Source organism: Sander lucioperca, chromosome 19 (genome assembly GCF_008315115.2).
Source record: "Sander lucioperca isolate FBNREF2018 chromosome 19, SLUC_FBN_1.2, whole genome shotgun sequence".
NCBI lineage: Eukaryota > Metazoa > Chordata > Actinopteri > Perciformes > Percidae > Sander > Sander lucioperca.
Genome location: NC_050191.1, coordinates 10357669 through 10383032, shown reverse-complemented (window position 1 = coordinate 10383032; position 25364 = coordinate 10357669). Strand labels below are relative to the sequence as shown.

At 39.8% G+C, this 25364-nt stretch overlaps 1 protein-coding gene across 27 annotated transcripts in view; it reads right to left on the bottom strand.

Moving 5' to 3' along the window:
• Positions 1 to 25364, bottom strand: part of ptprk (protein tyrosine phosphatase receptor type K) — a 122507-nt gene that overhangs the window by 63511 nt on the left and 33632 nt on the right. For all 27 annotated transcript variants that reach the window (XM_035995017.1, XM_035995010.1, XM_031321606.2 and 24 more), the window contains 4 exons: positions 8766 to 8888; positions 1519 to 1679; positions 418 to 469; positions 266 to 324 (listed from right to left, as the gene is read on the bottom strand). In XM_035995017.1, the coding sequence (XP_035850910.1) occupies positions 266 to 324; positions 418 to 469; positions 1519 to 1679; positions 8766 to 8888 (395 nt within the window). The remainder of the gene's footprint in view (positions 1 to 265; positions 325 to 417; positions 470 to 1518; positions 1680 to 8765; positions 8889 to 25364) is intronic.

Below are 25364 nucleotides of genomic sequence, written 5' to 3'. Positions count from 1 at the left end.
TGACACACACACACACACACCCGTGAATGCAAACACATGTGCGCACACTTCATTTTTTTCTGTCTTTCTAGCCTAATCGTCACCTCCTGAGCCTCAGTCAACACAGATAAATCAGCTGCCTGCCTCCCAGCATGTGCATGTGTTTGTGTATGTGTGTGTGGGGGGTGTTTGTGTATTCACATGAACACAAGTGGAAATAAAACACATTTACATGATAAAATAATCATGAATTAACATAGCAGTTGGTTGTTATTTAGGGAGTTACCTGATATTCATTAGGCCAAAAGGTGGAGACGGCGAGTTCAGCTCTCAGCCATCCTTTACCTGAAAGGCAACATTACTGTCAATACAAGGAAATAAAATCAACAGTGTCAGATTAACTTATGCAATGAGAGTTTGACTGGATCCGGTCTTTACCAGTGTAGGACGTCACATTCCATATGGGGTTGGCCAAGGGACCCTTGTTGACCTAGAAACAACACAGAACATAATATAAAACACAAATAATAATAATAATAATAATAATAATAGCATATATTATAACACACAGTAAGTTGTGTTTTTGTGAAAACGAGAAGGTCCAAGGTCAGGGTCAGCTACACCACCACCACTAGGCTGGTTGAAACTTTGTTTTGCTCAACACAGTTCAGCAGGGAAGATGTTTGCAGTAATGCGGGTTTGACTTTGTGTCATCAGATTAATAGGCAGTCTACCAACTCAAAATGCACCCCTGCTGTTAAGAACCGGGAAATAGTAATACCAGTAAAAATGGCAATCTTCAATTAATGGTTTTCTAACCACGTCTAATAAATAGTAAGAAAGTGAGGACAGGAGTGTTGTGGAAACAACCAAAGTGGAGGGAAAAGTTAGGATTAATGCATCATAAAATGTGTGTGTTAGATATGCCCACCCTGAGTCTATCCCCTACACTTTGTACTTTAATAGACAAAATAACATTTTAAAATAAACAAAAAGACACTTGGTGCATGTTTGTTGATTTTAAAAGTCAACATTGTTTTGTAAAAGTAATTGTTAAAGCTTAATTAGGCAACCTAACAAAACTCTTGGTTAAGGCAAGTCAGTCAGCAGCCTCTTTTGCATGCTAGATGCATTACTTGTGGTTGTATTTCATAACATCCAGACCACATTACCCATAAATCCTGGTTTGTTTTAACTAAAGAGGCTCTGTTCACCATCTGCCTTTATGACAAACAGAAAGCTTTAACTCAGCACTTGAACTTTAGGTTTCTAAATTAAAAACAAATACTGCAGTCCAGCTTGTATTTCATGAAATCAAACCTTGCTTCACACAGTGTCAACTAGAGGCCAGTAAATGCATTCAAATGGTCTCTTTTGTATATATCATTAATGTTAATTTCTAAAAATTAAGCTAAGGACATGTTTACTGGGCAGGTGATACCATGTGTATCAGTACAGTACAATCACTCTCAGTCTGCTAAAACAAATAAACTACTGTATCTCTTTTATATTCTGTTCTATTGTGTTTCTTCTCGTTACCTTCACCAGGACGTTGAGGGTGCCGGGGCTGGAGCCGTCAGGGCTGGTGAGGAGATAGTTGAAGTCGATACAGTGAGTGTCATTCTCCTTCATGACTGGCAGCTGAAACCTGGCCTTCTCCCCAGCATCATACTGTGAGACGTCCACATACATGTAGGAACCTGGACACAAAAACAGAGACAAGGAGAGGGTCAAAAAAGAAACATCACATATAATTCGAGGTGGATCGTGTTCACAGTGTTTTTGAATCAGACTCGTGAATCAGCACATTTTTGTTTGCAGCTGTTTGTGCTTGTACCACACATACCATCAGTAATTCACTGCTTGAACAGACGAGCAGTGGTGGCCTCTGAGGAGGTAGTCAGTGTGTATAACTGGAACTGTTAAAGAGTAGGTTGTACTGTATGCCCACTGCCTGTGTTACATGTACCTACATGAGTAAACCAACTCTCTCTGCTACTGTGTAGCTTGAGAATAATCCATGATGAGGACATGAACAGCTGAAACCGACAGCTGCAACAGTTCTGTGAATTGTTCAATTACAGTAACTGAATAAAAGTGTTCAAAAAAAAAAGAGCTATTTTTTCATTTGCTCATTTGCATTTGTAGAATTTATCTATTTTTGACGTTATCCTTTGTATTATGACCTCTTGTCAGGTCAGTACATTTAAGTTAACATAGTTTATCTAAATTCAAAAAAGTTTATACTCTGTCATTGCCTGTATCCTGTGTATATTCTGGTTGCTTTGACTTAATGAGTCAATATTTATCTTTTATTTATTGGGCATTGGCTTTGTTGTCTTTTGTGGTGCTTGTCACTTTACATTGTATTGTACATTCTGTGCTGTGCTGAATAAAATCTAAAATCTAAATCACCCCTTACCCATTTCTGTGTGTGTGTTTGTGTGTGTGTGTGTGTGTGTGTGTGTGTGTGTGTGTGTTTGTATACGCCAAGGAATGTTAAGCAAGCCAACCAGGAAATCAGGACATTCTCCTGTGACAACATTGGGCTTTTGAGACCAATTAATTACACACACACTTAACTTCAACCTATTAATTGAATCAATGACCACCTAATTTCTGTCATCTTGGACACAAAACTGAAAATCAAGGTGAACTTCCCCTTTCCCCTGCTCTGTCCTCGTTTGGCCTTTAAAGACACTTTGAAGCAGTGAGTTTCTTGCCATGAGAACAAAAAAAAACAACCAAATAGCCTTTATTCTTTCCCTTTATGTTTGCATGTTTTTACTCACTTCTGTTCCTCTCCTCTCATTCCTTTCAGGTTTACAGTACAACAATCAGTCATCAGTCCCCCACCAGGCACATAAAACAAACCCCAGTTACTACAACTGTGTCATTTGTTACTCCTTTGTGATTGTGAGGCAAATAAACAAATGAAATTGGAAAGAGAAGAGAACAGAAAAGCTACTTCTTTCTTTCTTCTTTCTTTTATATTCTTAATTTTCTTTCATAATGTCTGACTAAGAATTGTGCAGCCTTCAAGTGATAATGATTGCAAATGTGTGAGCATAAAAGCAGAGATACATGTCAACAGAATTGAAATTAGTGAAACTTGATCAATATCATGCTAGGTGGCCAGATGCAGTTTGCAAAGTGCCATGCTGATACCAGTCACTGCAGTTACTACTCCCTAATCATGCTAGTCACATTTTTCCACAGCCTGCAACATGATTAATTGCATTTTTCATAGCTATCCTTAGGCTATATTTTTCTGGCTTATTTGTCTTGTTTGCATTATGTTCCTCCTTTCTCTGCTAAATATAAATTCAAATATAAATCCATTGGTTTTGTTGTTCTAATATTTTTTGTTTGTTTTATTTATCACTGGCAATCAACATACTGTCCTGCCCCTACTTTACAATATCATATTGTTACAGTAAAAAAATTTGATGGGACTCTGGAGAAGGATTTTATTTACTACTGATGAGAAAGATGTACATCAGGTAATTACTGTCACTACTGAGTAAAATACCTTGTACCTATAGTAGTTTACTGCAGGAAATGGAGCTTGGAATACTACATAATCTGGGTGTGCTGACAGGATGGTCAGTCAGCCCATCCAGATGTCCCTGTAATCAGCTCAGACCTCAACCAGATGTTTTTTCAGTTGTTCCAGTGAAATATGATAAAATGGGAGCCTTGCCTGCCTGATGTCTAATCTCACAATATCATATTAGCTCATCACAAACTGAGAGAAAGTAGCCATGATAGTGTTTAATTATATTTGTAGGATAGAATAGAAATTAATTGAAATAGAGCTGAAACAGTACATCATTTAATTGGTTAGTCAATCTTTGATCATTATTTATATAAGTCATCTCTCATGCTGGTTTCAGCCTCTGAAATTGGAGGTTTTGCTGCTTTTCTCTGTTTTATATTGTTGTAAATTGAATATCTTGAATATCTTTGGGTTCGGTCAGACAAAACAAGCAATATGAAGTTATCACTGTGGCCTGTGGGTGATTTTTCACCATTATAGAGCAGAATTCATTAGATTAGAATAGAAAAGAACAAAATACAATACAACACATATGTGCTCCAGTTAAACAAACACAGCACTCCCTCTTAACTGGTTGAATCTATTGCATATTATACCATTAACATAAACAATATGCTCTATACAATGAGCTGGGAGACAATAGTGATTATCACTTATTGTTTAGCTAATCTACTGTGAGAAAACACTTTTCTCTGCAGAATACAACAGAACATAACCGGCTTTCAACTAGTGCACAAAAACATGGACCTGCATGGACACACACACACACACACACACACACACACACACAAGCTTTTTAAATCCAAACACTGTATCCTAGTTATTGGATTGGCTCTTCCTCTCTCTTGAACTCTCTTCTCCTTTCCTTCACTGTCATTATCAGCCCAGCATCACCTCCACACAGAAAAAAACACACACTTCTATTTCAGCCATAGCAGTATTAGAATAATTCTACTTCCTGGTTCTGAATGTCACCAACAAGACCCAAAATGAGAACATCCAAACTGGACTACAGCCAATCGGAACCGAAACAAGTCAGAACCATTCTCTCTCTCCAACTCTGTCATCTAAATCCATCCAAAACGAACCCACGATGGACGTCACTCCTGTTCCTTCATTTTTGGCGCTGATACTAAGATGGTGACATGGGAAAAGTGCCTTTAAGATGGCTGCCAAGATGGTGTACCAGCTAAAAATACTCCTATCAGTCAGAGACCCAGATATGTCACACAACACATAAAACATGGCAAAAATATAACCTTCAACATTTTAGATAACCATAATGGTACATGCTGCAAATGTATAACAAGTGGATAATGATGTATACATAAAAATAGCTTAACATTTGGTAAATAGGAAATGTCCAACATGTTAAAGCATTACCACTACATGGTCACTGAAATAATATTCAATAATATTCTGTAAATCATTCAAACACTTCAACCTGGAGAGACAGAACAATAACAACACCTAATCTGAGACGAAAATGGAAAATATGAGGAATAAAAGACTGACAGTACATGTAACTGACACAACACCCATGCTAAGAGAGCAGACCTTGTGATGCCAAGAACATCTGACACCTGAAGTCTGCCAGTTTCTAAAATGGCTGATGTCTTTGAACTGCCAAAGTCTAAAATGGCTGCTAATGGAATGACAACACAATATAACGATGAGGCTAAAAATACCCCTGTGCCAGCCTTAAGACCTAGATATGTCACATAACAACAACAGCAGCAGCAGCAGCAGCATGGTAGATAGAGGACAGTATTCTTCAGCAAAACACTAACAGTCTGCTGTTGGGATAACAGCTAATGGGAGGGTTTTACGTTCAACATCTTATGGTACCAACCATATTAAATGTGATACAAAATAGCTGACAACCTCTTGGTATAACATATTGTACCTCAGTAAAAACATGCAACTCGTCCAAAGTAAAGAAACAAGACTCATCATGTACGTTCATGTTAAATATGGAACTGATTTTAAGATAATTTAATTTGTATTAAAAAGGCCTGCATGGACCAAAACTGCTTGTTTCTCCTCAGCTCGTATTCCATGTTAAGGCCTCTCAGATTTACTAACCAATCACTGCTCTTCATCCCATGTTCCCATTTAAAAATCCAAGGGCGATCAAGTATTTTCCATTGTCACTACCAGACTGTGGAATCATTTTCCCCTCACTATTCAATCCTCCCATTCCACAGGTATTTCTATGTCTTTAAGATCTGTCTTCTTAATGTAGGTTTCTGAACATTATTACGGAGATTTTATGATTTCTTATGAAAGCACCAATATGTGTTGCTTTAAATGTGCTCTATATGAAGAATGAAGGGGTGCTGTCAATCGAGGAGTAGGCTTGTGAGATGGTTAGGGTGGCGGCGTTTGAAAAAAATTCATATAAACGGTTTGCCAGGTTAACATTAAATCTTCACAATTGAGAAGCTGTAATCAGGGGATTTTTGCTTGAAAAAATATTTGTTAATCTTCTGTCAATCGACGACTTGATCAGTAAATTGAGCTCTTGTGCTCTATGGATAAATTCATGTACAATAACAATCTAAATGCTCAACAATCTACAATTTACAATTTAATTGAAAGTGAATGTGAATTATATGTTCATCCAATGCAATCCAATCATGTGTTTATAATCTGTCCGAAATCATGTCAATGTCCAGCACTTTGGTCAACCTGGTTGTTTTAAATGTGCTTTACAAATAAAGTTGGATTGGATTGGATTGGATACTAGTTGTGTGACGCTTATTTTTCAAGCCTTGCAGAGACTCTGTCAGAGAGGTTTGATTTAATGGTAATTTTAAGGCTGAATAGTTTGTGTTGCTGTATCCATCATTATTAAAACATTCAGTGAACGAGAGACCAGCTCTACTTCAGTCTAAATCCCTTTTTCTTCTCCCATATTAGAGAGTACACTGTGGCAAACAAGAGGAAAGATAGATACATGGAGAGAATGGCATGCCAAATAGGTTTAGAGTGGTACTGGCTGACAACATTATGAGTCAAGAGTATCTGCTTTAGTCCACTGAGCCACAGAGCCCCAGCCCATGAATGTTCAATGTTGAAACAACACACGTTGCCAGCGTAGCATGTAGGCCCTGCCATGGTGGCTTGTGCCAACATCAACCCCTAAAGAGATTACACAAAATAGTTTTAGCTTTATGAAAAAAAACTGCCAAACCATCCCTCCACACTCAATACTGCCTTAAGCACAAATGGTGATTAGCAACTGGGACAAACCAATGTGGGTTATAAGGAACAAAACTATAATTGTTTGTTGAACTATCCAATGACTCTAATAGATTCTGCGTAAAAAACCTAAGATGAACCTTATTTTCTTTTGCTAATACCTTTGACACTATTTGACCCCCTGAACTACTAATCAGCTAAATAAACTCACTCCCAAAGGTCTTTGAGGTGCCAAATATTCTTAAAAACCCATCCTTAAAGGGAGTAGCTATTCCTTTGAAAGGGTCAAAAGCCCAAAAGGTTCACTGCCTATGCTCTAAATCATGCCATGCCCTTGGGGAGACTGCAGCCAGAGCAGAGTACTTCTAAATTACTGGTGGCTAGGATTGCCTGACAAAAAACAATCCTAATAATAGACATTATGTGTCCCTGCATTTAAGCTACCAACTCAACCCCTCACCCATTCCCTGCCACTTCTTCCAAATACGAAACCTAGCCAAGTGCTGTATCTGTATGTAATCCCCTCCAGCAACCTCGTTTTCCATCCACAGCCCTGCTGTCCCACACCCTGCTGGCATTATTAACACATCAAATGTCAGTTCATGCTCTCGTACCTTTAGGCGACGCTCTGAACCCCTCTTAGGATCCAACATCTCCAAACCATTAACCTGCCCTGCCATCCTCGTGCCCCTGCTCAGCCCACTGGCTTCTATAAGAGTTAATGCTATGCTAATTCCAGGCATAACTTTTGCACTCTTGTGCAAAGTATTTAACCTCTTCAAACTGCCAACTCTGCCCTGTCTTTGTACGGACTCCACTTGGTATTATTATCACTAAACGTTGGCACCTTACCTTTGGGCAATGCACCCCACGCTTGTGTTATGGTTTAAATATATGTTAGACCACATGCACCAGACAGCAGGTAAACACACATTTTGGGAGGAAAAGTGTGTGTTTATGTGAAAATCGTAAAGAGCTGATGTTGAACTGAACCTTTCTCTAAATGTCAGCGAGGCTGGGTTGTCATGATGATTAGCATGAGAGATAAATAACAGCATTACATTGTCATGGTAACAAAGTTATAATCTCCAACAACAGAGGTGGAGAGAAGAGGAGCAAAGAGGGGAGACCAGACCAGACCATAGAGCAAAGGAGACAAAAGGAGACTAGAGGACAGGGAAGGAGAGGAGAAAAAAGGAGACTAAAGGACAGAAAAGGAGAGGAGACAAAAGGGGACTAGAGGATAGAAAAGGAAAGTATTGGAAAAGAAAAGAAAGAAGGGGAGATGAGAGGAAATAAGATGAGAGGAACGAAGGTGAAATGAGACAAAAGGAGAGAGAGGAGACAAGAGGAAAGGAAAGGAGAGGAGAGGATATGAATAAACTCAAGCATGTTTGTGGTTGTTACAATTTAACATGGTTTTCTTACTGTGGTAAAGACCATTGCTCATACATTAGTCAACATGCTCACTCTGTGGGTTTATTTTTGTAATACCAGTTACTATCTCAACATTGCATAGCTGGTTATTGTTGTAACATTTTGCTTTTAAGATTGTAAAGTAGGCAACCTTTCCTGTTCCCTGCCGTTGATTAATGACCTCATATTCTGTTAATTAGACCCTCAGCCCTGAGGCAGAAAGATTTAATTTCCCCTTCATCATCACCACAGAGAAAAAAACAACTGATTAAAGAGGAGAGGATGTCTTAGAAAAGAGGAGAGAGGGAGGAAATGTGGATGGGATACAGAAGAGGACGAGGTGTCAGTGGTGACAGAAGTACTCAGATCCTTCACTTAATGAAAAGTACCAATTAACAGTGTAGAAATACTTCATTACAAGTAAACATCCTGCATCTAAATTCCTACTTAGTAAAAGCACACAAGTATTTTCAGAATGCACTTAACACATCAAAAAAGAAAGTTCTTGTTCTGCAGAAAAATTGCCCCTGTGTACTAAGTTACTTTCACCCGACTGTTAGGTGTTGAAGTGGATGATAGAGAGAGGAGAAAGGAAGTCAAGTCTCACCTTGTGGCAGGTCTGGTGAGATGTATGGCACTTCCTTGGTGTTGATGTGCGTCCAGTCAAAGTCATCATAGGGATCTTGCTGGTAATCACACTGAGTGAAGCCCTCATCAAACGTACAGCTCCCTGCAAAGAGAAACACAATAAGATTTAGTTCACCTCATAACATCAGTGGTTATTGACTGTATGAACTAAATCTAATTTATTGTGATGCAACATTAATTTCTCCCTGGTCTTATCCAGTAAAAAGTTTGAATCTGTCCTGTATGCTGTTTTTCTGTGCGTGTCTTTGTCTCAGCTCATTAACAAACCACCAGGAGTATGAGCTCCAACAGTCATCACTCAAGGCCACTCAGGATCACCTCTGACTCAACCATCAGGGCCTTCAGCTGATCATCTGAGGCCATCGCCGCAGCCTCGGGACACCCATGTGTGAGCTGGCCGCCTGTGGCCCAGCCTAAACAAGAAGTCGCTCTAATACAGAGAGACGCCACTTGTCCCTGATGGCTAGCTATAACAATCAACTTGCAATGATATGCGGCTTGTACTTGCAATATTGCTGATAGAAATAAAATGCTGGCTACTGCAAGCTATCTGATTCATTGACCTAAGAGGGATGCACGGCTTGTGTTATTAAAATGGCTAGGAGAGATATGGCTAAGAAAAGCCACAATGCCATCTGATTCAAGTCACTGGTCGTTAGTGGTCACAGATATGCGTCCTCCGTGTCCTTGACTTTGACCAAAGCAGGAGAAGATAAAATTTGCCGTAAATAGTTTTATGGTAGTGACACATATCATGATTTACATTGTACATATAGTACACAGTAGTCGTAATTAATTAACTAATCGTTTCAGCTCTAATTAAAATAACCAAACCCAAGACGATAATTAATTGTTTTATCACAATATCAATATTATAGTGATTTACTGCCCAGCTTTAAGCTAAAGCCAAACATATAGGAACATGCATAGCTGAAAGGACATTTCATGACATTTAATTAAATTTTTTATGGCCACAAAATACATTTGCAAAGACATTATAATGTGAAATGTGCACATTTCCAGGTATTTGGAACATTCTTGCATTTTTAGTTTTCTAGAGAATGGAAGTCATGAAAGAGCATCAAACCTAAACATTACACACAGAAAGCACGCTTATACTATATCCACAACCACTAAGAAACTGAAGGTATACAAGAGCAGGCGACTTTGAAGCACTATTAGCAACCTGCATTGCCGGCAACAAAAATCTCCTAGCATTCAGTTTGCACTGCAGCTTTGCTACCTGTGTCCTAGAGCGTGCTGCGGTGGCTGTGATAGAGAGCAGACAGACAGGCCCTTAGATACCCCACTGATCTGAGCTCCTGCTACAGAGGGATACCAAGAGGTGACAGCCGCCGGAGGAGAAACAAGTTAACGTCTAACTAAGCGACTGTCTTCAGCTGCCGGCTGTGTGGTTGGCTGTGACTCAAAGCCTCAGAGATGTACTGGATCACATTCCTCTCGGCATCCTTCTTTAAACCAGCCTCTCCTCCCATTCAATTCAATTAAGTCTTTGTCACAGCAAGTGACCTGCAGTCATAATGCGAAAAATGCTGGGACATGTAGAGGGCATGAAGTACAGCACAACAACACACATTGGTCTACTCCAAACTATTGTATTACAAACTCAGCTTGGAAGAACAGAATCTAATTCAACAGATGTCTAACAAATGTTGCAGTGTGTGTGTGTGTGTGTGTGTGTGTGTGTGTGTGTGTGTGTGTGTGTGTGTGTGTGTGTGTGTGTGTGTGTAAAGCTCCATGACTTCCTGTCTCCTACAGTGTGTGTGTCAGTTTACATCTTGCTGTCAGGTAGATCTCTCTACATGGGTTAAAAGAGCAAAAGTGTGTAAGTCTGGGGTGTGTGTTTGTATGTGTATGGGAATATATTGCATCATAAGCATGAACAGTTGTGTACAAGTGTAGCTATGTTTTCTGTTACTAACTGCCTTTATACAGAAAGGGTAACCTTGTGTTGTGTTATGCGTTTATGGTGAAAAATAATATTCTTTGTTAACGTTTTCCACTTTCTTTGTACTGAAACGTACCTCATAACTGTTAGCAAAGTGAGAGTTGGGTTGTGTGGACCACATGCACAGTAGCACTATAGGGTTATTATAAGAGTAGAGCTTTGCTTAAATTATCTTTGTTCCCAAATTACTCCCAAAATGCTCAATCATTCAGATAGCTCAGTAAATATAATTTATAATGCATAATCTTTATTGATCCCCAATGGGGAAATTACATGTTCAAGTTTAATTAGCAAGGTGGGACTATTTAAAATACCAACTATGATTGTTTATTATGATCTTCCATAAGTTTGCAACCTATGATGGAACAAGACGAGCAGTTGTCATACATCAGTATCCAACAATTGGGTTTGATTGCTAATGTGCATGATAACACAATGTATTATACATAATTTGTCCAGCTTAAAAGCACTGCAGTTTACTGTGAAGCTGGTCTTGAATGAGTGGTTAGCATTTAAAGTGTCAGACTAATGAAAATTAAAAACAGTTGAGGGAAATTCAGTAAGGTTAATGTCTGTTGTATGGAAGTTATTTATAATAAAGGTAAGAGTAAAAACCAAGATAAAACATCATTGATTCCTTCAAAGAATGGACTGTTGTGCTCGGCATTGCATCTGGTGGCTGGAAAGTAAAATTTTACTTTAGTATTACTAAAGCCTAAAGGCCCTGGCACACCAACCCGATAATCGGCCGTCGGACAGTCTGGCGAGGTCGGTGACTCGAGTCTGTTTCGTGTGCTCCGTCGTCTGTCGGAGGGGCCGTTGGCCTTCATTTTGGCCAACCTGACTTGCTGGGTCGGAGGGCGGGTAGTCGGACTCAATGACCAATCTGACTGGTGGAGTGCTAACCCGGAAATGGCGAGCGGGATGAGTGACGAACAGCTCTTTTAATTGATATTAAAATACTTTTTCAGAAACACGTTTCAGTGAACTATTTTCTTAAATACGAGATTGTATTTCGAACAAGCCTCCATTATCGGTCAGCTGGAGAAGCCAGACCCACGTAACGCGTTCGTAATTTCCCGGTTTTTTGGACCTCGGGGAGCCGACTGATCAGTCTGACTCTGAGTCTTTTCTGCGGGTTTGTGTGTCAGGGCCATAAGATGTTTGGTATATTTTCTTAAAGCGATAAACTGATAGGCCATAGATTTGACATTGTAGAAGTACGTATCCTTAGTTTACAGCATGTTTGGCCTGTGTAGAGTAATCATCTGTGGGTTTGTCACTATGGCCAAACCCTTTCACATGACTTATAGCCATCTGATTGATATTATAAAAATAACCACTTTGGTTAAACATATACAGATATACAGTGGATTTGTGCATTTGTACTGTGGCTGTCTGCATGTGTTAACTGTTTATATTGTATAACAAATCTCTACAACAATTTTCCAACTATATGCACGAGTGTGTGTCCAGATGGGTCATTATTGCCCCCCTCCCCTTCATTCACAAGGACACAGAGAGAGAGTGAGAGAAACCGACTGCATGCTAATCACTTCCTAATCAGCTTCTGTGATTGGCTGCCTCGCTAATGAAATAATGGCGACTCATTTGCATTATAAAATAATTAGAAGGACTTGATAAAGGCTCAAGGGCAGAGAGAGGAGCGACACACACACACACACACACACACACACACACACACACACAGGACAGCCGCAGTCTTTTCTCAAAGATTGTTGAGTGGCATCAGACAACATCTGCCACCGTCACTCAGATTCATTTTGTAGTGATTTGCACTGACCTCCACCTCCAGTAGGTGAGTCAAAGAAAAGTGCTTTGACTCAAACTGTTCAGAAACATGGGAGCAGAGAGCCCCCAGGGGTCGCCGGAAAAAAAGACCACGTTCATTCCTCGGTTATTAGCTTAGATCATGATTATTAGTTGGCAACACAGCAAGAATTTGTAACAATAGCTAGCTGGATTAGCTTTGCTTTTCTCCAATGCGATCTAACCAATCTGTAGAATAGGCAGCATTAAATCATATCTAACAGCTATAGTCTGCTCAGACAGAAGTCCCTGGGACACGCTCAGATCAAATAAAGGTCTGAGGTGCTTTTTTTCCTTTCTCTAGACAATTCCATAAATTCTATTATGACAAAGAAACTCAATTATAACTAATAGATGGCTAATTATCACCGTAGCATGGCCTTGGTGTTGTACAATCAGTTAAAATGAGCAACTTTACATTGCCTCAGCTGTTACTACTGGCATTATACTGCAAACTGGCACTGTCTGCACATGCTCTGACATTGTCTTATGTGTAAGTAAATAATTAGGGTCTTCAATGCCATTGAATATAAGGCTCCATTACTGCAAAGAGCTCTTTGGCTGTTTTTGTTTGACTAACATTTGATATTTAATTGCATTAATTTTTGAATTCAGCCCTTGAAGAGATCAATAGTGACTCCAAGGAGATAGATGGGTTATAGGATTTAATATTCTATAAACCGTTTTAATTATAAGATGATGAGTCACTGTAGGGAAAACAGCTAAAGCAATCAGTCCTGTAAAGTAAAAAAGGTGAGATTTTTAGTTGAACTACATTTATTCTACTGTATGTGTGCTGGAGTGTCCAGCCTGGTTTGAAATGAAGAAAGGATGAGTACTTTCAGGCATCCAATGTGACAGATATAAGGTCAGAGTTCTGCATGCAAGATATGCAGATATGTGTGAGATATAAAAAATATGCAAGGTCATTGACTCGAGATCATGTCAGCATAACTTTTATGACACCAGAGAGTCTGCATATTCAAGGACATTTTCTTCTATCTTTCTTTCCACCTGTCCACATTCACTGTAAATAATTTTAAGCTGGTACAACATAAAAACTGTAAGTTCTTCTGCTGCTTCTTTTTACATTCACAGTTTGCAGTGCCAGTTCTTTATTTGACATGGAAGAAAAAGTTTAAGGAGGTAGGGATTGGATTCCATGCTGACCCTCACCATGTTTAACACTGTTTTCATTACTATGAAAAGAGACAACCGTGACTTATCTTAACGTGTATTTAAGACACACAGCATGTTCATATAGGTTTTCTTCAAACTACGAAAAAAGAAGCATCTCTGGTGAGTTTTAACTCTCACATATCACAGGCTGAGGTGAAACAGCATAAATCTGCTCAGGAATCTGATGGATAAACCCCATTTCACTCCCCCGCAGACAAAGAAAAATACACATTTCTTCTCTAATGTACATACAGTAAATACTCTTGCTCTTTCTCTCTCTCTTTCTGACTGTGTCTAGTATTTATCAGCTGAGCTCCATTTCAGTCTGCAGGCAAAGATATAATCACCGGAGAGCAGATAAGACAGGACGAGTGAAAGAGGGTGAAAGAGAAATAAAGAGTGCAAAAACATGGAGAGGGACAGAAGAGAGGGGAAAACAGACAGGCAGAAAAAGAAATAATTTCAGGGAGATCACTCTAAGTCAGTTGATTAACTTTATTATATTGTTAACAAACATGCATAAAAACTAGGGCTGCCACCTCTTAGTCGATTAGTCGACTAATCGGTCGTTTTGGTCTTAGTCGACTAAGATTTCTTTAGTTGATGAGTCATTTTTTATGCTTATTCATGCTTAATTACTCATTTCCAAGAAACTTATGGGCACATTTCTGGTAAACACAAGATTTAAAGTGGTACTTTTGCAGGATTAATTGTGGAGAAAGTCAGTTTTACAGATGGTTCATTAACTACATTTATATTGTGCTTTTCTAGTCTTAGTCACCTCTCAAAGAGCACAGCTCTGTCGATTACATCAACTAATCGATTAATCGACAAAATCATATAAGTGTTAGTCGACTATGAATTTCTTTAGTCGAGGACAGCCCTAATAAAAACTTTTCTTTCTTTCTTTCTTTCTTTCTTTTGTCTTGTATTTCTATCTGTTTCTGTCTTTCCTGTATTAATAATGAGTTCAACGAGGATTCAAATCTATTTAGTTTGGAGGCATCACAATTATACCACATGAAGAGAAGAGAAGCTCCGTTTTGCAAACGGAAATCATTTTCAAGGACAATAATTACATTGACATCATTAAAATCCAATTTCAACCATGCGGTTTCCCTCCAAATCATTAACATTTTGGTAGAGTCCAGTTAAAAATTACATTTGCTGACCTGGATTTCTAACCATATATGGCTTTTTTGGGACATTTCATACCAGTGAATCACTACAACGGGTTTAGTTTTTGGCTCAAACACATGAAGATGGCTTAAGAAAGGAGAGAGGAATAAAAGGGAGGAGAGGAATTCATGCAGAAATTATGGTATAGTATCACTTTACTTGATCATACTGTATTATATATTATGTTATTATACACTGTCCCTTTATAATGCCCTCTTGACATTGCAACTAATCTATACTCCTGTTGCTATGTTTGTTGTTTTTAATCTGTGTGTGTGTGTGTGTGTGTGTGTGTGTGTGTGTGTGTGTGTGTGTGTCACACAGAGTGGCCCTGACCGCCTCAAGGACACTAATAAAGTTGTACCTTATCATTTACTTTTTGTGTCGTCCCTATTTTTTTGTTCTCTTTCTCTGCCTCTTGTTCTCTCTCTCCCTCTCTGAGAATAGGTGAAATTAGCCTGAAATGATACAAGGTGACATCAGAGAGGCGGGCACACACACACACACACACACACACACATATAAACTCTCACTCGTCACGCTTCAGTGGTCCGCGCAGCGCAGCGCGACGCCATCAAAGCCAAGACCCATATACACATACCTCGCCTATTAAACATACACACTGGCACGCGCAATCACGCACCCAAATACACACCACTTACACAGCAACACACATTCACACACACAGTGACACTCATGTATGTGCACACACTCAGAGCAGTAGTTTAATTGGAAGTGCTGAAGGCTGAAGAATTTCTCCTTCATCTCACAATGCTGTAATTGAATCTGAGACGTGTGTGTGTGTGTGTGTGTGTGTGTGTGTGTGTGTGTGTGTGTACAGCTGATTCAGGAGTTTCCATTGACAGTAACAGTAAAACAGAAATGTGTGTTTTTCCTTCTGTGAGGAGCCTTTCTGTCCTTCCATCCCTGACTATCTCTTCACCTCACCCCACTCCTCTCTTGGGGTTAATGCCGCTTTTCAAATCAAATTCATACCCAAGCATTTTTCAAGCGCCACATTATTTTCCACAAACTGATGATTTGGCCGTGCAGGCTCTGTGGTGAAAGGCAGCCCCGACCTTCATCGCTGCATGTTGGCATTTCATTGGCCAAAATGTCTGGATGAGGTATGTTTTAACAATAAAACTGACTGATTGCCAACAAATAGCACACTCACTGTATTTTGAGTGCTTTCTTTGTAAAGTTGTGACTACATAGACTTTTGCTGTTGAATGGGACTCTCATTGATGGTTCTCATTGCTGGTTCTCAATGCTATATGTTGTAAGACAAAGAAAGTTGAATGTGGTACCTGAAAACACATCTCTGCTTGGACAAACGCAAAAAAAAAGCACCATCAGCAGACAATGAGGCATGAACGACTTACTAATGAACGCCATCACAGCATCACTGTCACACAATACAAAAGGGATGGGAATTGAGTTGCGAGGAAACGTCTTTTGATGCTACAGCGGATGTTTTTTTGAGTATTTGGTTCTACATCGCACATGTCTACATGTCTCTCACTCTTTCCAGCAATGTTGCATCAACTCTAGTCTGGAAAAGGTTGTACTGTTGTAATATGGATATCAATTTCAGCCTCAAAATAAAATTTCAGTATTGGTCAGGCAATTAATTATTCCTTCCATAAGCAGCTAGTATGTTGATTCTTTTTTTAACTGATTAGTCATGTATTATAATTATGGCTGAGCATAACGCGTTAATTTTTTTTTAATCGCATGCCACCATTTATTAATTTATTTTACACTTCACTCGGCTTAGCGTCGTGCCTAACAACGCCCCTTAGCTGTTCTAAAATCACTAGAATCTAGCTAGGCTACTATTTTGACCCTTTGCCGCACCTTTACTTATCATCAGTGCTGTTTTCCATTAGTTTTATAGTTTGTAGCTCCAGCACCTCAGCTTAGCCTGATAGCAGGTGAGCAGTGTTTTTTTTTTTTTCCATTTCTTTCTCTATCACAATACCACATGTTTAAAACCATCCATTATTCATACATTCGAAAACCAAAATATAATATAAAACAGAATAACAGCAAATCCTCACATTTTCATGTTTTTGGCTATTTTTGCCTGCAATTAAAAACCAAAAATAAAAACGTCAATGTCAATTAATTTGCTGTTGGTCAACTAATCTATTAATCAACAAACAGTATCAGCATTAATACTGTATGTAGCTCTAAAATCCTAATGACTGTATGTAGCTCTAAAATCCTAATGGCAGTGACAAGTATACATCCTAAATGACCTGCTGACAGTCAACATGACACTTAAACCCTAAATACATCACACCTCTATGGGAATATCTCCTTTCTCTATATCTTTCTTTATTTCTATCTTCGTCTGACCACTATAATCAGTATACTCTATGTGTGTGTGTGTGTGTGTGTGTGTGTGTGTGTGTGTGTGTCCAGAGATAGCTGTTAGCACTGTTAGCAGGGGTCGAAACCTTTCATAGACACTATCTTTATGGCATTCACCTCTCTCCTGTGCTTTCTCTCTCTCCCTCTTACGCTCCGTGTCTATCTCTCCATCGTTAATCTCTATTACTATTCAAATGCTGACATTTAAAGCAACTTCACATGCAGACTGACTTGCTGACTGGCTGGCAGATAAGGCTAGGAGAAGAGAGGAGGGGGTGGGGATGATAGAGAGACGGAGGGGCGAGCTTGTCGTTCACAGAGAAAATTGGGAAATCCTCCTCACCTCTCCTTTACCTCCCTCCCCCCTTCTCACTGTCTGTGAATGAGTTCACCCATACAATCCCAGAAGGAGTCAGATTTCACTCGTTCCCAGGAAAGCTGAACCATATCCTCCTCTTTTTGTGTTTGTTCACCCATTTATCCCCCCTCCCCTCCCCCACACCCACTTCTCTGTTTACTGTCTCCCTGTCCACTCCTTTCTTTCTGTCTCTGTCAGTGCGAGGTACAATACAGATACAGTTTGCTACCTGAGTTTGCTACCTGAGGTTCCCATTTAACAATTGGGTCAATAGGTCAACTTTTCTTTGCTTTTCTGTAGCAACGAGAGCTGAACTGAAATAGACAGAAAAAGTTTTATGGCCAGCAATTAAGTCTTAAGATGACTCTAGACATTGGTAGCTTATAACGTCACCGAAAGAGTAGCCCATAAACCACGATCTGATCCTATGTCAGTGTGTGTCATTCGAAATGAGTCAGGGGGGAGTAATTATTGAGCCCTGAGACAGCACTCAGCTCGGCTCAGAACTGAGAGCACCGCTGGTAGTTTCTTTTAAGTAAAAATCCCCAAACAACAAGTCCCAACTGGCTGCTCCTCACCATCCTTTACTGCACACTTGACCTCAAAAATGCTGACTAGCTGACTCACTACAGACACTCAGCCTGTATAAACTTTAACCGTATTATGACTCCAAGTGGGGAAAATGTAGAAAGCAATTCATATTTTATCACAGTTCTCTTCGTCAAGCAACTAAACATCATGTGAGTGAACTGAAAGTCATAAGATAAAAAAAAAAAAACATTCCAGGTTTTACTGTACTGTGTCGTAGACACACACAATGTGAATGAGGCTACATGGACAAGTCCCATTGAAATATACAAAAGGGGCCAGGACTGTAAAGGGATCAATACTGGACAGAATGAGGTCAGAATGATTGCTAGCGGTTGGTGGGCTGCATTTGGACGGAGCAGAGAGCCCCACACCTGTATGTACGCACATGCCACTGGATTCAGCAAGCTTCTTTACACTGTGAAACTAAACCATTCATCATGTTCTCCTGATAACTAACTGATATATTACCAGGAGAATACAATCAAATAAGGCTTGATCCATTGTAGAGGATTTAAATGGGCCAATAACAGAGCAGACAGGAGGCAGTTTGTTTCTGAGCCAATCGGGGCACAGCTGAGGTTTTGGACTGAAAAGCAGGTCTGGTGTGGACGAGATAAGAGCAGAACAAACACACATTAAACACCAACCCCCACATAAATGCACACACACTCAAACACACCCACACAAGGTAAGTGGGGCCAGATGGAGAAGAAAATTTACAGAAAACAAAAGGGAAGGAGAGAGAAGAAAGACTGAAGTGGAAGGAAAGAGTCAGAAAAGGGAGAGGAGGAGGAATCTTGGAGTTCAGAAGAAAAAAAAAACAACACCCAGGAGCTATAAGCAGGTTAAATCTGAGGCAGTTAGCTTAGCAAGTCAGCACAGAGGCTGGTGACACACTGAACTGCCTGGCTGACTCCTCCAATTGTCCAGCAAGCTGGTTCAAAGGCTGGCTGACTGATTTACTGACTGACCGACTGGCGGGTCGGATTTAGTCTATCCTGTGTTTGTGCAGCAGAAGCACTTCTGTTGTTCAGCCTGTCGGACAAAAAGCAGTTCTCCACACCGACACACAAAGAACAACCTGAAACAGCACTAATAATACTGGAGAGGCCGACAGAGACGAAGAGAAAAAAAAAAAAGACAAATAAATAAACACACTTCTTCACGCCTCTAAAACATCCAACTTCAAAGGAGATAAAAGCGCCTAAAATAACAATTGGAAAATGTTTCTGGGACTTCTGAAACCAATAAAAATCAAATATGAAAAAAAAAAAAAAAAAAACTCAAATAGAAGAAAATAATGTCAAAGAAGCTCTTTTATCTGTGGTTGTGACACAGTTCTGTCGAACAACAAAAGATACCTAACGATAGCATTTACTGTCCTGGAGGAAGTTTACTTTTCACTGCCAGCACAGAACAAGTGCACATTACCCAGCGGTGGAAACCATAGAGACCCAAACAAAGGGAATAACATACAAGTGGGAAAATCATGCTAGCAGGCCAGACAACTACCAAAGCACCTAGTTCTGAGACTGTCGGCAGAGCTAAACATACATTACACATTTCTGTTTGCCTGTCATGATGGTGGCTGTGCTGAGGGTAAAAGCTACGTCTGCAATGATGACAGGCATAAATAAAAAGGCCGTAGCTGTGTGTCACAAGTGCCAAGACCGTGTGTACAAATGTAAAACAACATCAAAAAATATATACAGCTATGATTGCACTGTTGTCAGTAGGTTTACATTCAAAGGCAGGTGTATATTAAAAGGGGAATACTGTTTAATGCAACCTGGTCTTGGCCATCATTCCTATCAGAGATAATAATAACATCGCTCTCATAATGTCAACTGCTGACATCTGGGAAGATGTCAACATTGCTAAAAGTACGTCCGATGTCCTTTATAAACATCTAAATACATTGTAAACATCTAAATACAGTATACAATCTAAAGACCAACATTGACTCTCCTCTCTAATACCAAGCCTTGTCTTCAGTCACACTTAAGGTTGATTGGTTGGTTGAAGAACCAGGAAATGAGCAGAGATGTATAGTAGCGAAGTAGAACTACTTCACTACTGTACTTAAGTACTAAAAGGCTGTATCTGTACTCTACTGGAGTATTATTTTTTTCTCCTACTTCTACTTTTACTTGAGTACATATTTTCGATGAGTTTAATACTTTTACTCCGATACATTTTTTACGTGCTGCATTGTTACTCGTTACTGTTGTGAATTCCTCACGCTACGGAGACTGTGTAGGTTACAGTGTGTGTAGTTACGGCTACGTTAGTTACGTACACTAATTACGTAACGTAGGAAATCACCGAGATTGCGTCGTGTTTCTTTTCATTACGGCGGTTGCCTGTTCAGAAGTCAGAGACAATCTAAGTTTGTACTCTATTTAGCTATTGTTGCAGCAGATTAAGCTATTCCTGAGTTGTTTCAGTCTGCAATGAGTACTGAATGTTAACCGTTTTACCCTGTGATGTGAAGCTGCTATTATCTGTATTTTGCTAGCTTGCTAACTTTCCACTGTTCATCACACGTTACTAGCTAGTGTGCGATACGTTTTTTGGGGCTTTAATCGTTACTGTGCTGGAGAGGATGTTCATTTTACTTGCACAGTGTGATAATTGTACATTTTATTTCAGTATTTGTTAATAAGTGATTAATGACCCACTGTTATTTCAGATAATAGTAGTTATAACAGCTGTGAATTTGATGTCACAGCTGTAATCTGGCTAAACTGTAGGCTTGTTTACTGAACATCTGATGGCTTGTGTTTTTTGCCCTGTTTGACTGCTGCCGTTTTCCCAAATCTCAGTAATCACTTTTGTAAGTATGCTAGTAAGTTAAGTGTTATTTATTCAGGAAGTTTCATTGAAGTGCCCATATTGTGAAAAAATCACTTTTTCTGGGATTTGGGGTGTTATTTTGTGTCTCTGGTGCTTCCACACACATACAAACTTTGAAAAAAAACCGATCCATGCTGTTTTTGAGTGAGATACGGTTTCTGAATGTGTCCTGCCTTCAGTCTCCGGGTGAGCTGGTCAAAATCTGCACGGCTTTCTACGTCACTAGCCGAGACGAGGGGCCTAGGGGGCTAACCGTTAGCATGCTAGCGCTAGCATGCTAGCTCGTTCTCAATGGCAAAACACTGCTACAACACACACAAATTCACTTTAATCTACAAAATAAATTGTATAGAACTACTTACATGTCCCTGTTATGCAGGTATTCCACACAAGGTTGGAAGTGTGCCCTCATTTAGAACAAGTCTCCCAGCTAATCCTGCCTTGTACAGGCCGAAGTTGCAGAAACAGCTAGCTAGCTCATGCAATCCTTACCTAGCTACTGCGCATGTGCGACTGACAACAAACATCTTACAGAAGTTGAGAGGTCTCATTCTGTAGCTAAAACAGAGACCTGACACAGGGTGAAAAGAGGATCTGCAGCAATGTGCAGTACAACAAAAATATGGTGTTTTTTGAAAATTAAACCATGTAAACCTATTCTGGCTTCTGTAAACCAAATTACAATTATGAACCTGAAAATGAGCATAATATGGCCACTTTAAGACCAGTATCTCTTTGCAAGAAAGTCATGACATCAAATTACATGCTGTATTTTTAGGAAGATTTTAGCCACACAAAATAATCATCACATAGACACACTGATTAAAAACAATCACAAATATGATTTAAAATATTAAGTACAACTTTAAAGTGCCCATATTATGAAAAAAACACTTTTACTGGGAATTGGGGTGTTCTTTTGTGTCTCTGGTGCTTCCACACACATACAAACTTTGAAAAAAATCCACCCATGCTGTTTAGAGTGAGATACAGTTTCTGAATGTGTCCTGCCTTCAGTCTCTGGGTGAGCTGGTCAAAATCTGCACGGCTTGTGACATCACAAGCCAAAACGAGCAGGCTAACCGCAACCATTAGCTCGTAGCGTTAGCATGCTAACGCTAATGCTAACGCTAGCATGCTAACGCTAGCATGCTACCTCATTCTCAATAGCAAAGCACTGCTACAACACACACAAGTTCACCATAATCTACAAAAGAACTAATCTACAAAAGAACTACCTCATTTAGAAGTCTCCCAGCTAGTCCTGCCTTGTAACTGACCGAAGTTGTAGAAACAGCCTTTCTTTTACTGTCTATGGAGCTAGCTAGCTGACATGATCTACATCTGAGCTACTGGGCATGTGCAAGTGCAATCAAAGATAGTACAGAAGAAGAAGAAGAAAAGAGGTCTCACTCTGTAGCTAAAACAGAGACCAGGTGAAAAGAGGATCTGCAGCAGTGAGAGAGAGCGGTGCAGTACAACAAAAATATGGTGTTTTTTGAAAATTAAACCATGTAAACCTATTCTGGTACAACATTAAAATACAATTATGAACCTGAAAATTAGCATAATATGGCTGCTTTAAAGTTGCCCAGGAATGAGTCTGTAACTTTAGTTTGTTTTGCAGTTCACTCCAGTAGTGGGGTATCAGAAACCAGTGTTCCTCAGTCTACCCCAGTTGTAACTTCACCACCAGTTATAGGAATGTGTAGCATCTCATGTTTCAATTACAACACCAATTCTTCAAAGCATAACAAAAGCGAAACTGCAGGAATGTGAACACACTACTACTCTACTACTTTCTCCTCTTGTCTGTTTCCCCTCCCTCCGTCACAATCACACAATCAGACACATTAGCCTAGAGAGAACACATACTGCAGAGTGTGCATGAATGTGAATGTGTACGTTGTCACCTTCAGCTGTAAAAGTGGTCAAACTTCACTTAGGGGCTGAAAAAAGAGAGACGTGAGACAGAAAGAGGGAGAGACAGCGACAGAGAGAGAGAGGAAAGAGAGGGCAAAATAAGTGCTACAGAGACCGCCACTCCTCCTCCCTCCAGGTTCATGTCGTATGTGTGTGTGTGCGTGTGTTAAATGAGTTTTGGGAGTTTCCGTCTCTTTACGATAGCTGTAACTGGCCCGAGGACAGCTGTTATTACACTTTACAACAGGGAAATACTGTATGTGAGAGCGTATGTGCTTGCATGCGCGTGCGTGCGTTTGAGTTTTCAGAGAAACATGGTCATGTACTTGTTGCTTTTGTCCCTGTGTAAGTTAAGTAAGATGCTTTGATGGGGCTCATTTGGAAAACAAGCTGTGTTATATAATTATATAATTCACCTTGATTCAATAAAACCTTGATTACCTACAGGGGAGTGGTCTTTTACTGTAAAAGATAGTGTGTGTGTGTGTGTGTGTGTGTGTGTGTGTGTGTGTGTGTGTGTCTGTGTGTCTGTGTGTGTGTGTGTGTGTGCGCGCGCGCGTGTATTGTTAAATGACAAAGCCTTGAGCAGTCTAACCAGTTTCTGACTCACATTTAGGTTACAGAGCACTGCCTAACCCTTTGCAGTTAGCTTACGTTTAGTCTATATCCTTGACGTTCCACTTCCGGGATTGCTCCAGTGCTGCAGGAAATTCCGCCGGATGCATGTATTTTCGCCAATGTCCGTTTCCTTCCGCTTTCTTTGTGTTGGAATTTTAAACTCTGGTGGATTTATGAGGACTATGGTTAACTGCTCCTCAGATCTCTGCATGGTAAATTGAGACAGCTAGCTAGACTATCTGTCCAATCTGAGTTTTCTCTCGTACAACTATTTTACAGCAGCTCCGTGCGGAGCTTAGCGCCGCCCATGACGATTGTGATTGGTTTAAAGAAATGCCAATAAACCAGAGCACGTTTTTCTCCCATCCCGGAATGCTGTGTGGACTTTTAACTTGGCAAGAAATAAAAAAGAAAAAAACAATTCAGAGATACAAGGATTCTGCCTGGCCTTGACAACAATACGTGCAATGTGACAATGTTTTATTCACTGTAAAATCTTTGAGCACTTTTAAACTGCATGAATGCAAAACTGAATGTAAGTGCCCCATTGTCACTGCAGAACTCTGTTTGAATAAATTATATACTGAAATGATAAGAAACGGTGAATTAAAAACAATATTTCCTCAAGTATGTCGGCCGTGTAGCTGACCATGAAATGTCCTTTTCATGTGGAGTGTGTGTGCACATTTTGAGGGGCTGTGGCCTATTGCTCTAGGGCATCAGACCCTGTTTGATCAGGCATGGACTCACACTAAAATGCCTTTAATGTTAGCACCATGGCATACACACCCATTCCATTCCATTCCATGACCTCAGACCCAGAGATGAACACTGCACAGGCTGCACAGAGCAAGCGCTACAAGTTAGCTCACAATGTACTTTTCATAGTAACACAGATTACTTCCATGACATTTCATTTATGCAGCACAGGGAGCCTATGGTACTCATACAAAGACTCCTGTTGCTAGCTGTGAGCCGCTTACGTTCCTGTTCTACCTCTTCCCAGTCAAAATTAAGAGAGAAATCTATTTCTATGGGGACTTTGTTTCCTTATAAACATGATCTTTAACTGAAATGTTTTGACGAGGGAGGAACAATTTAATGTGATACTTTCTTTACTGGCCGCTGTGGGTAAATCTTCTTTTGCATGCGCCCTCTGGAGAGATCGGAGGTCAAGATCTGATGCAGCACCAGATGCCTAAAGCTTGTAAAGAGTCACTGTTAGACATTTCAGCAGTACTACATGTCACTGCACAGTATCCTATGATTATTGTAGCTGAATAAATTCAGCAATCTCTTTTCAAGGTGACCATAAACCCTGGATTGGAGTGCTGGGCTTTGATCACCACAGATGGCACAAACCTCCTGTCACAACATGTCTGTGTTTTGGCCAAGTCTGGTTAGTTGTCTGCAATTGGTTGACAACATCGTGTTTCATTCATGTTGATCTCATAATTGGTTAGGCTAGGTAGAGTGATTTTGAAACAAATCAAAGTCTGATGAATTGGAAAGAATTAATCACCTAAGCAGTGCCAGATGATATGATGAAAATGATATATCAAATAGAATGTAGATCAAAAAAGATTCACTCTAGTTGGCACAAAGTAGCTGCTTATAAGTGTTGCCCCACATCTTTTAAACTTTCCCACAGCATTGTCCTTTCTATCTTTGTCTCT